The 12218-nt window shown below is 46.0% G+C and overlaps 1 protein-coding gene across 2 annotated transcripts in view; it reads left to right on the forward strand.

Annotated features, from left to right (window-relative positions):
* arhgap17a (Rho GTPase activating protein 17a) overlaps positions 1–12218 on the forward strand; it is a 40497-nt gene that overhangs the window by 10870 nt on the left and 17409 nt on the right. Inside the window, exons 2-7 of one of the 2 annotated variants that reach the window (XM_080021913.1) lie at positions 1315–1354; positions 6852–6956; positions 7369–7401; positions 7875–7951; positions 10764–10875; positions 11206–11282. In XM_080021913.1, the coding sequence (XP_079878039.1) occupies positions 1315–1354; positions 6852–6956; positions 7369–7401; positions 7875–7951; positions 10764–10875; positions 11206–11282 (444 nt within the window). The remainder of the gene's footprint in view (positions 1–1314; positions 1355–6851; positions 6957–7368; positions 7402–7874; positions 7952–10763; positions 10876–11205; positions 11283–12218) is intronic. The other variant, XM_080021914.1, reaches the window with a different exon arrangement.

Consider the following 12218-nt stretch of genomic DNA (forward strand, 5'->3'; position numbering starts at 1 on the left):
ATATTTCTACATTTTCATCCACGGATCATTGTCCTTATATGCGTTGCTCTAAAACTTTGCCTATAAAATGCGTCCTCCTGCCCTATCTGTATGACCTATGGGTCCAGGTATGCAAAGAGTTCTTCAGAAGACTCCATACACAGCCAGCCACCTGCCAGTGTGTTGGGGTGGCTAGTGGAGACTGGTCCTGCGAGCAGCTGCCACCCAGACTAGTTAAAATTCAAACCACCTAACTTTAAAAGGAAAAGCATGTCATCGAGGCTATGGTTTCGATTTGAGAGTCGAGAGTAAGAGTATTTGGTGTGACATTATGGGTGTAATGTGAGTGCAACCCACAGTTGGCCTGGGTTATATTAAGCAGCTTCCTCGGTTGTCAAGGTGAAAGGTGAACAACGAAAGCTGATTAAATAAAATGTACGTGCAATAATACTGATGTTACATTGTACATACTGTAACTAAAAGTTAGCACTTAGTAATAACTCATGTTATAATTAAGAATTTTCTAGCTATATACCATAACAGTAACTTATCCTGTGCATAGTATGGTATTGCATCGCACTTGTATATCTGACTTTTCTGTTTTGGCTATTTGTATATATCTGACATTTACTTTTAACCATATTTTTTTATTGTGTCTTATTTTATTTTTATTCTCCTTTTTTTCACACTGTTAAGCTTTTTTATTTTTTAATGCTATGTTCTACTACTACTGGAGGGCACCAAACCTCACCACAAGACGTTCCTTGTATATACAAATGTCCTGACAAAATAAAACCAATTCTAGTTCTGAAAATATAATTAGTTGTTTATAGCCTTTTTTTCCCCTGCAGCTGAGGGTTTGGCAACTTGGCATGGAAATAAATGGTATATGGAGCTGCATTGATAGTATCGAGTATGGAAACATTCTCTGGTATTCAAAGTTTGATATGGTGGCATGGTAAGATTGGATCTGTCATGACAGGTTTTGTTTAAAGGATTTTTTTTTTTTTCTAGTTTAGGAACCAGTTTCAAGGTATCAGTATTTGCATTTGCGGATTTTCTGCTAAAAACCAAGCCGTGCCAAGGCCTGACAAGTCAGTTTGCAATGGCAACAAACTACAGTGTATCGACTTCCCCTGAAATGACAATGTAAACAATGAAAATCCACTCTTGTAAAAAAAACAACTAAAAAACAACTCTGTGGAATCTTGTCTGTCTCATCCATCACATGGAACATTGCACAATGCAGTAGGAAACCGTGTGACTTGTGAAGGCTAATCGTGTCCCTCGTCAATACTAATTCGTCTTTTCTATGCTGTGCTCTCTCATCTACAGGGCAGAGAAAACCGAAGTCCTCAGTGATGACCTCTTACAGGTAAATGATTAATCCGCCACTCAGAGCCGGTCGGTGAGTACAGTTAAACTAAGAGGTGGCGGTCGCCGTATCGAGCGTTGGCACAGGAATAAATCCCTGTCGGGTTAAATTAACTGGACACAGACACACACACACACACACACACACACACACACACACACACACACACACACACACACACACACACACACACACACACACACACTTTGGACTGAGGGTTTCATGTTGTGAACCTAAAATAGGCCAACCTGATGACCTTTGTAGATACTTGAATACAGGCAATATACAGTAAATGCGTGCATAATTCAAGAAGTACAATGCAATGAATATAACACCCTTTGACAATATCCCTATTAATTAAAGGAGCAACGTACTGGTTCTGTGGAGTCTTGAGGCAACACCTCAATAATTTGTCATTGTTGTTATCAAGATGCATCCAAATCTCTTGCGATAACGCTGCGTCAGTGCTGACGACTTCAGACTTGGTCGTTCTTATCAGAGGAGTTCAGTCGAAGCACTGACAAAAGCACGATCATTTCTGGCCTAGAGAATGAATCAAGGCTTACCAGGCTGTACAGGAGTCACAGTAGATAAGTGAGTCTTTATTAATACAGCAGCTTTCTTAACAGGCACTACTAGCAAAGAATACAATTCAGGAGATTAAGAAAGAAACAAAAAAAAGCCAGTTTAATTTTGCAGTTTTTTCAAGATTTGCAATGAAAATGTGAAGAGCTTCTTAAAGTGTGCTGGGCAGATCCACTGTCAGAAGGCAGATGGTTCCAGAAGGTTAGGGCCAAAACAGTAAAACTGCAGTCACCTTTAGGTTTTCCAGTTGTCACGATGGACGGCTAGGGCCCCCTGGTCGGAGGACCCGCGAGCACCGTCATTGAGGTTTCATATGGAGACAGTACTTTGGGTTTTTCGAATGCCATGGCCACACTACAGGACTTTTAAAGTCGTCAGTTCAACTGTACTGTTCACACTACACGACTTTCTGTCTTGTGATCGGGAATCGTTGCGCACTACAGTACATGACTGATTGAGGACAGGGGGTCACACATTACAGTACATGACTGATTGAGGACAGGGGGTCACACATTACGAGATCTTTCACCAGGAGGAATCCCAGACGACTGTTGGGTCTCTAAACTATGTTTTGTCACAAAAAAACACACAAAAAAATTACACTGGAAATGATGCAACACCAATGCGTAGGACAGGATTATTTATTTCTAATTATATTTTTGATCACTGTAAAAAAAATAATAAAAGCAGAATTTAAATATGAAGTATATTAACTAGAAGAAATGTAAAATAAGTATGTTGTGTATTTCTGGCTGCTGCTCCGTGTCCCACCCCTCACCCCATGTCTGCTCTTGTTGGCTGTAGCTCGATGTCTTACTCCCGAGTCGACCCAGACACGATTACATATTAAGCCTGCTAGATATCTCGCCATCATCGGTGAGCGCTTGTTGAGCAGTCGGATGGCATTGAGAGCAATTCACTCCACACACTCGTCGCTCACGGGAGTGCAGATTTTGATTGATTTCCCTCCGATCTGGGGCTTTGCTCTGCGATCTCCAAAAACCTATCGGCGAGTGGAAAATCAGGCCGGAATCACGTAGTCTGAACTCGGCAAAAGGAGGATCATGAACTATATACTGAACCCTACTGGAAACCAGTGAAAATATGCCAGTACAGAGCCAACAGGGCGATCTTTCCTGGATGGTGACGTTGGTGATGCTGTGTTTTGGACCGTTTGAGCACAAGAGATACTGCTGAGTCACTGAGGCTGGAAAATAGTGACAAATAACCAAGAGGTGAAGAAATAAAAGCATGAATGAGTCAACCAAACTGGCTCTCTTGAGTATGTTTGTAGTGTGTGTTGTGTATGTGTGTGTGTATGTGTGTGTATGTGTGTCTATGCATGTCTGGCGGCGTGTAACCCTCCAGGGCAGGGCTTTCCCAGGGGAAACGTCTCTCCTCAGCCCACCGTAGCGTCTGAGGCAGACAGCAGGTGGAGTCTGCTGAGAATGACCGGCTGCCTGGCGAAGACATTCCAGCTTCAGCCCTATCACTAGGGGAATGTCTGTTCTGTGTGGATGGCAGGCGTCTGTGAAGATTTAAAAACAAGACTTGTGTGCCACTCCTTGGGAACATTCTCACCATCACTCATCATCATTTTCTGGCTGACTCTTTACCTTTTGTTTTGCTCCCCGCCCTCATTCAAGACCTCTCTCCTCGCGTGTGTTTTGTCTAGTTGTCATTGTCCCAGCACTTGACATTTAGGCTGATCGATGGAAAACGGCAGTCAGCGCGGAACTGGCGACGAGTAAGCGGGTGCTCCCGTGTGACAGCTAGCGCTTGTTTCGAAGCCAGCATTAGGTGTGGTAATGGAAACGACCCGATGGAGCGAGTGAGCAGCAGGGGCTTCCTGCCCAGGGAAGTAGCCAGTAAAGCGAGGAGCCTTTTTTCTGGCGTCTGGCTTTTGACCTGTGCTTTCTTGTAAAAAGCCAGGGTGGCTCCTTCTCAGTCAGCTGGTTGTGCTGTCTCCACTGGAAGACAGCGCAACTCAGAGAAGGGCAGAAGACAGACAGGATGGACAAGGACAGACAAAATAAACTGGTGTTTCTCAATACATTGCACTTAAACCACTGGAGTAGTTGAGTTGGTGAAGTGAGATTGCACTGGCCACAGCTTTGTCCCAAAAGCTTATTTTCGAAGCATCCGCCCATCTCCACGAAGGCCAGCTGGTGAGCAGGAGCCCGCTGCTACCTGATACCACTGACTTAGTCCTTGGTTTGATCCTCTCTGTTGAGGGTGGGGTGGGGGGGCAGGGGATCTAGTGTCATTCCCCTGGCCAGTGGTCCTCCCATGGTGGAGGACACTGAGCGATCCCTGTTCGATCCCTGTTTTCTGTGCTGCACCTTTCAGAAGAGGGCACAGCACAGAATTCCCGAAATCCAGTGACGCCATGCTTCCAAAGTGGAATGGACAAACATCCTGCGCAGAGATCCCCACCCCCCTCCTCCATCCTCCATCTTCATCTCTATCCCCACCCTATGGATACTGTCTTTTGTCTGCCCGCTAAGGGTGTGCCAGAGGTCCAATATTTTATTCATGAACTTCACAGATTGTAGAAATTAAATTATACCGTCAAACTGTGCAACTGGATCATTTCTGTTTGCAACTAAACCACTCGCGCTACTGTGAGGACATTGCGAAGGCCACTCTGTTTGTTTTAAGTTATTATTTTTCCCCCCTCCCTCCCTAAACTTGCCCAGGCATGTTCACAATCACATTTAAGAAACAAACTCTCTCACACTCAATGCAACGTGAGGCGCTCCACCCTGCGGTATCTCCCTATCAATCTGTCCCTTCCTCAGTCTCTATTGGTGTCTCTCGCTCGCTCTGTCTGTATGTCTGGCCTTCTCTCCCCCTCTCTGTCAGTGCTGGGATTCCCTGGTCCGTGATGCGTCATGGTATTGACAGAGTTGGCCACATCACACGGCGGACCACAAAGACTTTCCAGCGCCTTTTGGCCTGGGATTGTCAATTTTTTCCCTACTGCGTGTGCAGGCATGTGTGTGTCAGTGTGTATGTGTGTATGTGTGTGTGTGAGTTTGTGTTTTATAACCATGGCTGCATGGACACACACACACACACAATGTTTTTTTTCCTAAAGAAGGCGAGGGAGGGGATTCCCCTCTCGTTCCTGTGCCAGGTACCGACAGGACCAGAGTCCAAATGGCTTCCCCGAGCCTGCAGCTTGTTGAGGAGGCACAGGAGTGTGTGTGTTTGTGTGTCCCACTTGTGTTAGCATTCAACCCAGCTGTTTTAGGAATGTTGGGGGCCACTGTGGGTTGGGATTTGGGAATGACGAGAGAGAGAGAGAGAGAGAGAGAGAGAGAGAGAGAGAGAGAGAGAGAGAGAGAGAGAGAGAGAGAGAGAGAGAGAGAGAGAGAGAGAGAGAGAGAGAGAGAGAGAGAGAGAGAGAGAGAGAGAGAGAGAGAGAGAGAGAGAGAGAGAGAGAGAGAGAGAGAGAGAGGGAGACGCTGCGGTGTAGCGGAGTGTGTTTTGCAGTGTTGTTGTGTGCGGAGACGGATATCACCTCTGGAGCCCTTTTCGAATTCCTGAGTTCTGCCTGCTTTCTGTTTTCAGAACAGAACGACAGTCTGGTGTCCTGCCTGTCGCCCCCGCGGCATTCCTAACTCCGACAGTTCCTCCTAGTCAATGCGCCCTCTGACCCTCACTGTTCCCGATTCATGTTGCCCCCACCCGAACATGCTTCGTCTATAAAGCCTCTGAGCTTCTTTCTTTCCTTTCCTGCTGTGCCATTTTGGGAATGCAGACACACCCCTTCTTCTGCTCTGTTTGCGACCGGGGCATAAACAAACTGTGAACCTGCCTGGGGCTTTCTCACAGGCTTTGCCAAGTCGAACAAGCCTCTGCATCATCAGACTCTTGCTCCGGCTGACGCGTCAGACACGTAAGGAGATTTGAACCACTGCCAGCAGCGATCGAGGTCTATTCATGGGCGAGTGACACGGGGCCCTATCGCAGAGACTTAACTCCTAAGCAGGCACCTGGTGGCCGAATAGCCATTGCTGCGCAGCGTCAATCAGCCTCTATGCCGCCCACCCCACCCACCCTAGGCAGTAAAGCTGTGACGCCCAATCACTGACTGGCCCCTCAAAGATAGCATTCTGGCCGTTCGGGCCAAAAGCACAAAGTGGATCTCTGTAGCCGGGCCAGGGTACAGGGGAAAGCTTGTCCAATGAAGGAAAAAAAACCCAGCCATTTTAAAAATCCACACAACCCTTCACAGTTGATCAGAGCCTGGCGGTGGTTTCCATGGAGACGCTTCCGATGAGTCATGTGTTTCAAAGAGGACATTCCGCCGTCGTCCCGCTGGGACAACCCTTCCATCAATCATGTTTGAACTTCAACCTCTCGGGCCCCCTCCAGGCGGCTACAAACAAATGACAAAATCACTGATCCTCATTTGCTGTCAACGGGCTGATGTGGCGAGCCGAGAGCATCGTTTAAGACAATCACAAGTTCGCCAATCAGCTGCGACAATAACTGTGTGTGTGTGTGTGTGTGTGTGTATGCAAATATATTTGATTGTATCACAGTCCGTGGCAAGCTTCGATGAGTATTGGGGGAGTCTAAACTAAACAAATTGATAAGGATATCATGAGATATGGTAAGAAGAGAAACTTATCTGCTGGACCAGAATAATCAAATCAACTGAGTATTACTGACGTAAAAAAACCCAACAAAGAACAACAAGTACGAAGCACACTATTTAACTAAAAGCAACTATCGGGTTGCTGTCCTACGTTGAACTCCAAAACGCTTCCTGTTTAAGGTTGTTTTTTTGGGTGTTTATTTCTTTCCATTGTGTGCGTGTGTGCGTGCGTGCGTGCGTGCGTGCGTGTGTGTGTGTGTGCGTGTGTGTGTGTGTGTGTGTGTGTGTCATTCCCGTGCACAGATCGAGCGACGCATGGAGACGGTACGTGTGGTGTCCCACAACACGCACAAGAGGATGGTCACGTGCCTTCAGGGACACATCGGTGCAGAGGCAGAGAAAAGACATGTAAGAAACTTCTTGTTATAATTGATATTATTTTTTAGCAACGCATAAATAATCAGCTGCTCCAAGATTTGTGATTAATTATTAATTGTTTTATGAAGTTCTCCACAGTAACCTGTGGACGAGTCCCATTATCATTGCATAGCAAATAGGGATGTACCGGCACTGGTGGTGTTAAGTACTTGCTCATAAAACAATAACAATAACACTGATCTTGAAGATTTGTTCTGCTGTTTTGTTCCCCAAAATTAGACTTTCGCTGAGTTACAAAAACGTAAAAAAAAAACAATTAAACGAAACGCAGCTATCTTTGCCTCCCTCATCAGAAATAACTACAGTAGGCTAATATTTTTAACGTTTTTTTAATGTCATGTCATGTTTTTTCTACCCTGCACCTCCCATCATGCCCCCCCAGTCCGTACCGCGCCTGTATACAGGAAATGGTCAGGTAAAAAAACAAATTAAACTAAAAACACATCCTATTTATTCCACCTCTCTGGTCCTCACCTCCACCTTCTCAGTTTCCCACTCGCTTCACTAGAGGTCGGGCAGAGCATGGTTCTCCAGCTTTTGGGCCTCCGCCGTGCTGCTTTCAGGGTCGTTCCTAGAGTCCGAGCTGTTGGTACTGTACTGTAGAGTGAACGGTGGCGTGCCCCCCTAGTGCCCTCGTCTCATGCTCCATCTTAACATCTAAATCCACTTTCACTTTTCTATTCTCTCGAATGCTCTCTACTTTATGTACTTTCCATTTATTGCACACAAATGGAAAGTCCTTTTTCAATTCTATTTTTCTATTTCCAACGCCTTTAGCAAAGGAGCAAAGTATGGTAAAATGTCTTCATCAGACTCCCCAAAATGCGTCTCTCTCTCTCTCTCTCTCTCTCTCTCTCTCTCTCTCTCTCTCTCTCTCTCTCTCCACAGAAAAAGCTTCCGCTCACGGCGTTGTCCCAGGCCATGGTGGACGGCGGGAACCAGCTGGGAGAGGACTCGCTGATAGGGTGAGCGTGCGAGAGATTGACTCGCGTCTCATAGGCAAGCCTTACTATATGGAGCAGATGTACCCCAGAGAAATGTGCAATTTGAGGCCAGCGTCTTCAGGGCGAACGAACCTGCCCCGCTTTTCCTGTAGACAGTGTTCAGAGCAGTGTTTCCCAAACTTTTTCTCTGCCACGGCACACTTTTTACAATGAAATATTCCCACGGCACTATACTGCTGTCCTGTTAACTGCTAAATACATAATTATGGTTATTATTGTGGCCTGCTATTAGTGAGTGGTGAGATAAGACTCGCGAACGATTTGTTCGCCGCTAAGAAATATTTGAAATGACTGTCACTTCGCCAAAAGAGTGGGCGAGTGAATCTTCCACTTACAACCTGAAAATAATCACTGAGGACGAATGTAAAGTCCAGCGAAAAAAAACCTCTCGGCATTTGGCGCAATTCATATTGAATTACAGTTTTCCTCCCACTGAAATAAATAATTTTGACAGAATTAAACAATTCATGGGAGAATTCTATTCACAACTCGGTGCAGAACCGACTCTTCTTCCCCTCGTTCATCAATCGGGAAGTCCTCCCTTGCTCATCAAACGCAGAGTAGTCGTCACTTTCAGTGAGGAGCTTGAGCTTGTTCTGATGAACACGGAGCTGGAACTGATGAATTATATGAATTTGTACAGCCTGGCAATTTTGATCTTGCAACACGTTTTCATTGTTCATTTTTTTAAAGTAGAATTTGAGTGTGCCGGGAGAGCACACTAGTGTGTTTATTGAGATTTACAATAATAATTACCAGAGAAAGGTAAAACTTGGGTTGCACTTCAAAACAACATTGACAGTGTAAGAGAAGCGATTCACAATGAAGAACCGGGGCCACATCAACAAGGTCAATGACCAGAGCAGAAGTAGATGAGGATCTAGAAAGTGAATGAGTAGCGGTGCGTCTGTCTCGACACGATGAGGAAGAGAAAGTACCCCAGTGAGTTTGGCAGCAGAATGGGAGTCAACGTACAACGACAAGAGGTTTTCGAAATGCACTGTTTGTCATCTTAAAAGTTGGTGATGGGCTTGGTTTCAAGGTCAGAAATACGCTGGACATTTTAATAAACATCTGGAAAACACTGGGGGGGCAAATTCATAATGGGATTCCGCAGCTTTTGCGGCCGCTAAACCGGCGCAAATAAAAGAAAAAGCAAGTATCTAATTCGCGAAGCACCCACAAAGGGTGCAAGCCACCACTTACTGCGCTGCCACGCAAATAGCGTCTTGGTGCGGCAGTGCTATTTGCCTGTATTTAAATGAGGTATTATTCATACATTTGGTGCACAATTGTCCCCTTTCTATGCAAATGAGCCTGGTTGCAAAAGGTGTCCAATTCCAATTCGCAACACCAACGCTAAAAGCCACATTAACGTGGAATTATTAGCGTCTGCAGAGAGCTGGTGGTAACTGTGCAGAGACCACTAATTGTATATGTTTTAAAAGGCAGCACTGCACGATCGTCTTGAGAGAACTGGTTATACTGGAGCACATTCATAAGGGGTGTCAGACCCAGACTTTCCAGTGATCTGTAAATAATATTTTCACGTCGTCAGTATTGTCACGGCGTCCGGAGGCAGCGATGCCTTGAACGTGGGCAATCCGTCGTCGTTTTCAAAACGCACTCCAACAGCAACTTCACACTTACACACACTTCACACTTCACAAAAAACCTTGCAAAAACCTTGCTTTTTGTTTTATAAAGGAAAAAACAACTAAAAGTTTTAGGGAATAGCAATTTACCGGACAAAATTGGCATTGAACCACAGATGGCATCGAACCTTGTGGTATAGGACCATGGACAGCTCCGCAGCCGTAGAGCGGTGCAGTGCCTGCACAATCAGATACTTGTAATTGGGATTTGAAAATAATGGGTCGTCCGGCGTTACCCCATGGTCCCCCCCGTTAAGCACGTGTCAACCCTGCATGCGTGGAGACCCCGTTACGAGCCCCCCCCCAACCCGCTGACGCAGGATCACTTACTTTGCCTTACTTTGGATAATTGCGATCAGACGCAAAACAAGCGCAAATTGCACTAAGCAGCAAAATGTTCTAGCCATATTTGCGGTATCATATCGCTAGCGCAATATCTTTTGTGAATTGGCCGCAATCCATTCTTTGTGAATTTGAAGCGAAACGAAGAGTTAGTTGGATACCCCCTTCTGAGAAGTCGGTTCCGAACTAGGCAAAAGGTCACATGTGACATGTGGCTCTTTGTGACGTGATGTCACACTGGATCAGTGTTTCCCAACCCACTTTTCTGAATCTCATGATCGTTCAGGAAGTCCTCCCACCAATTGCATTAAAAACAAACGAAGTCAGAAAATGTAATGATTGGATGATTCATATTTTACTGAGTTACTCTTTAATTATTGGATCTCAAAAAGAGTCGACCCTTTCACCACTACTAATACTTCTCACTTTCAGTGTGAAACCGAAGTTTGTTCTGATGAACAAAAGAGATGCTATTCTGGCTGGAACTGATGAATTAGATGAAATGACACAACCTTGCAATTTTGGTCTGCAACACAAGAGCTAGTCTCAAATATTGCAAAATTTAACAGATTGAAAGTTGTTGAATGGAACCCTTTGAATGCCAACAGGCAGGAGTCTTGCCTCGGGATCATCTCGGTTTGCACGGCAGCGACCCGGTATTGGTCCCACAGATAATCTGACACTGTGTCAGGACGTTGGCGTTTGTAAGACATCCGTTGGATGTATTACGATACATGTGACGGTGCGCTTTTCCCCGTGCGTCGGTAACGCTGCAGGAAGATGATGGAGGTGTGCGGGGAGGCGGAGAACCGTCTGGCGTCGGAGCTGATGCTACATGAGCTACAGCTGGAGAAGGACGTCCTGGACCCCCTCAACCAGCTGGCGGAGGTCAGGAAATGGATCCGGCTTCACTTTAAATTAGGCTTTGATGGAACGTTCAACTGTATGAACCCCAGATTTTCGGTTCTAGAAACCCTTTTGCTCTTTCCTGGGGCAGAATAGTGCAGGTTAAATGGGCCCAGGTGCACACTGTTGCATGACTCACCTGCTCCTCTCCCTCTTCCTGCCAAGGTTTCACGATGATTCAAATAGCGTCTTGGGACGTAGTCGTGCAGAAAAGGCGATGGAAGCGTTTTGTCTGTCAGGCGATGTCAGTGCAATAACTAAAGGCAGTGTGTGTGTGTGTGTGTGTGTGTGTGTTATGACTGGTCCTTTCAGGTTGATATCCCCAACATTCTGAAGCAGAGGAAGCAGCTTGCCAAACTGGTGCTGGACTATGATTCTGCCCGAGCGAGGTGCGGCCTTCATACACACCACAGTTTTCGGTTTCCAACCAAGAATGTCACTACTCTCACCTACAGCGGTACCTGCTGAAAATGTTCAATGGGGGGACTCTTGGGGAGGCACACCTAAAAGTCTACATGTATGACATTGTACACCGATCAGCCACAACATTAAAACCACCACTAATAACCACTAATATTTTGTAGCTCCCCCTTGTGCCGCTGACCCGTGACACCTGAAGGTGTCCTGTGGTATCTGGCACCAAGACGTTAGCAGCAGATCCTTGGGCCTCCATGGATCGGGCTTGTTGTTCCAGCACGTTCAACAAATGCTCGATTGGGTCGAACCCTAACCCCGGCCATCCACATGATGTGGAAGAAAATGTTATTCATCAGACCAGGCCTCCTTCTTCCATTGCTTCATGGTCCAGTTCTGCCACTCACATGACCATTGTAGGTGCTTCGGCAGTGTACAGGAGTCAGCATGTGCATCCCATACGCAGCAAGCTGTGATGCACTGTGTGTTTTGACACCTTTCTATCATAGCCATCATTACGTTTTTCAGCAATTTGTGCAACAGTAGCTCCTCTCTGGGATCGGACCAGACGAGCTAGATTTGCTGCCCACGTATCAATGAGCCTTGGGCGCCCATGACCCTGTTGCTGGTTCACTGGTTGTCCTTCCTTGGACCAATTTTGGTAGGTTCTAACTACTGCATACTGGTAACACCCCACAAGACCTGTTGTTTTGGAGATGCTCTGACTCAGTGGTCTAACCATCACAATTTGGCCCTTGTCAAGGTTACTCAGATCCTTACGCTTGCCCATTTTTCCTGCTTCCAACACATCAACTTCAAGAACTGACTGTTCGCTTGCTGCCTAATATATCCCACCCTGTGACAGGTGCCATTGGAACGAGATGAGCAATGTTATTCACTTCACCTGTCAT

Source organism: Zeus faber (genome assembly GCF_960531495.2).
Source record: "Zeus faber genome assembly, chromosome: 20".
NCBI classification, from domain to species: Eukaryota; Metazoa; Chordata; class Actinopteri; order Zeiformes; family Zeidae; genus Zeus; species Zeus faber.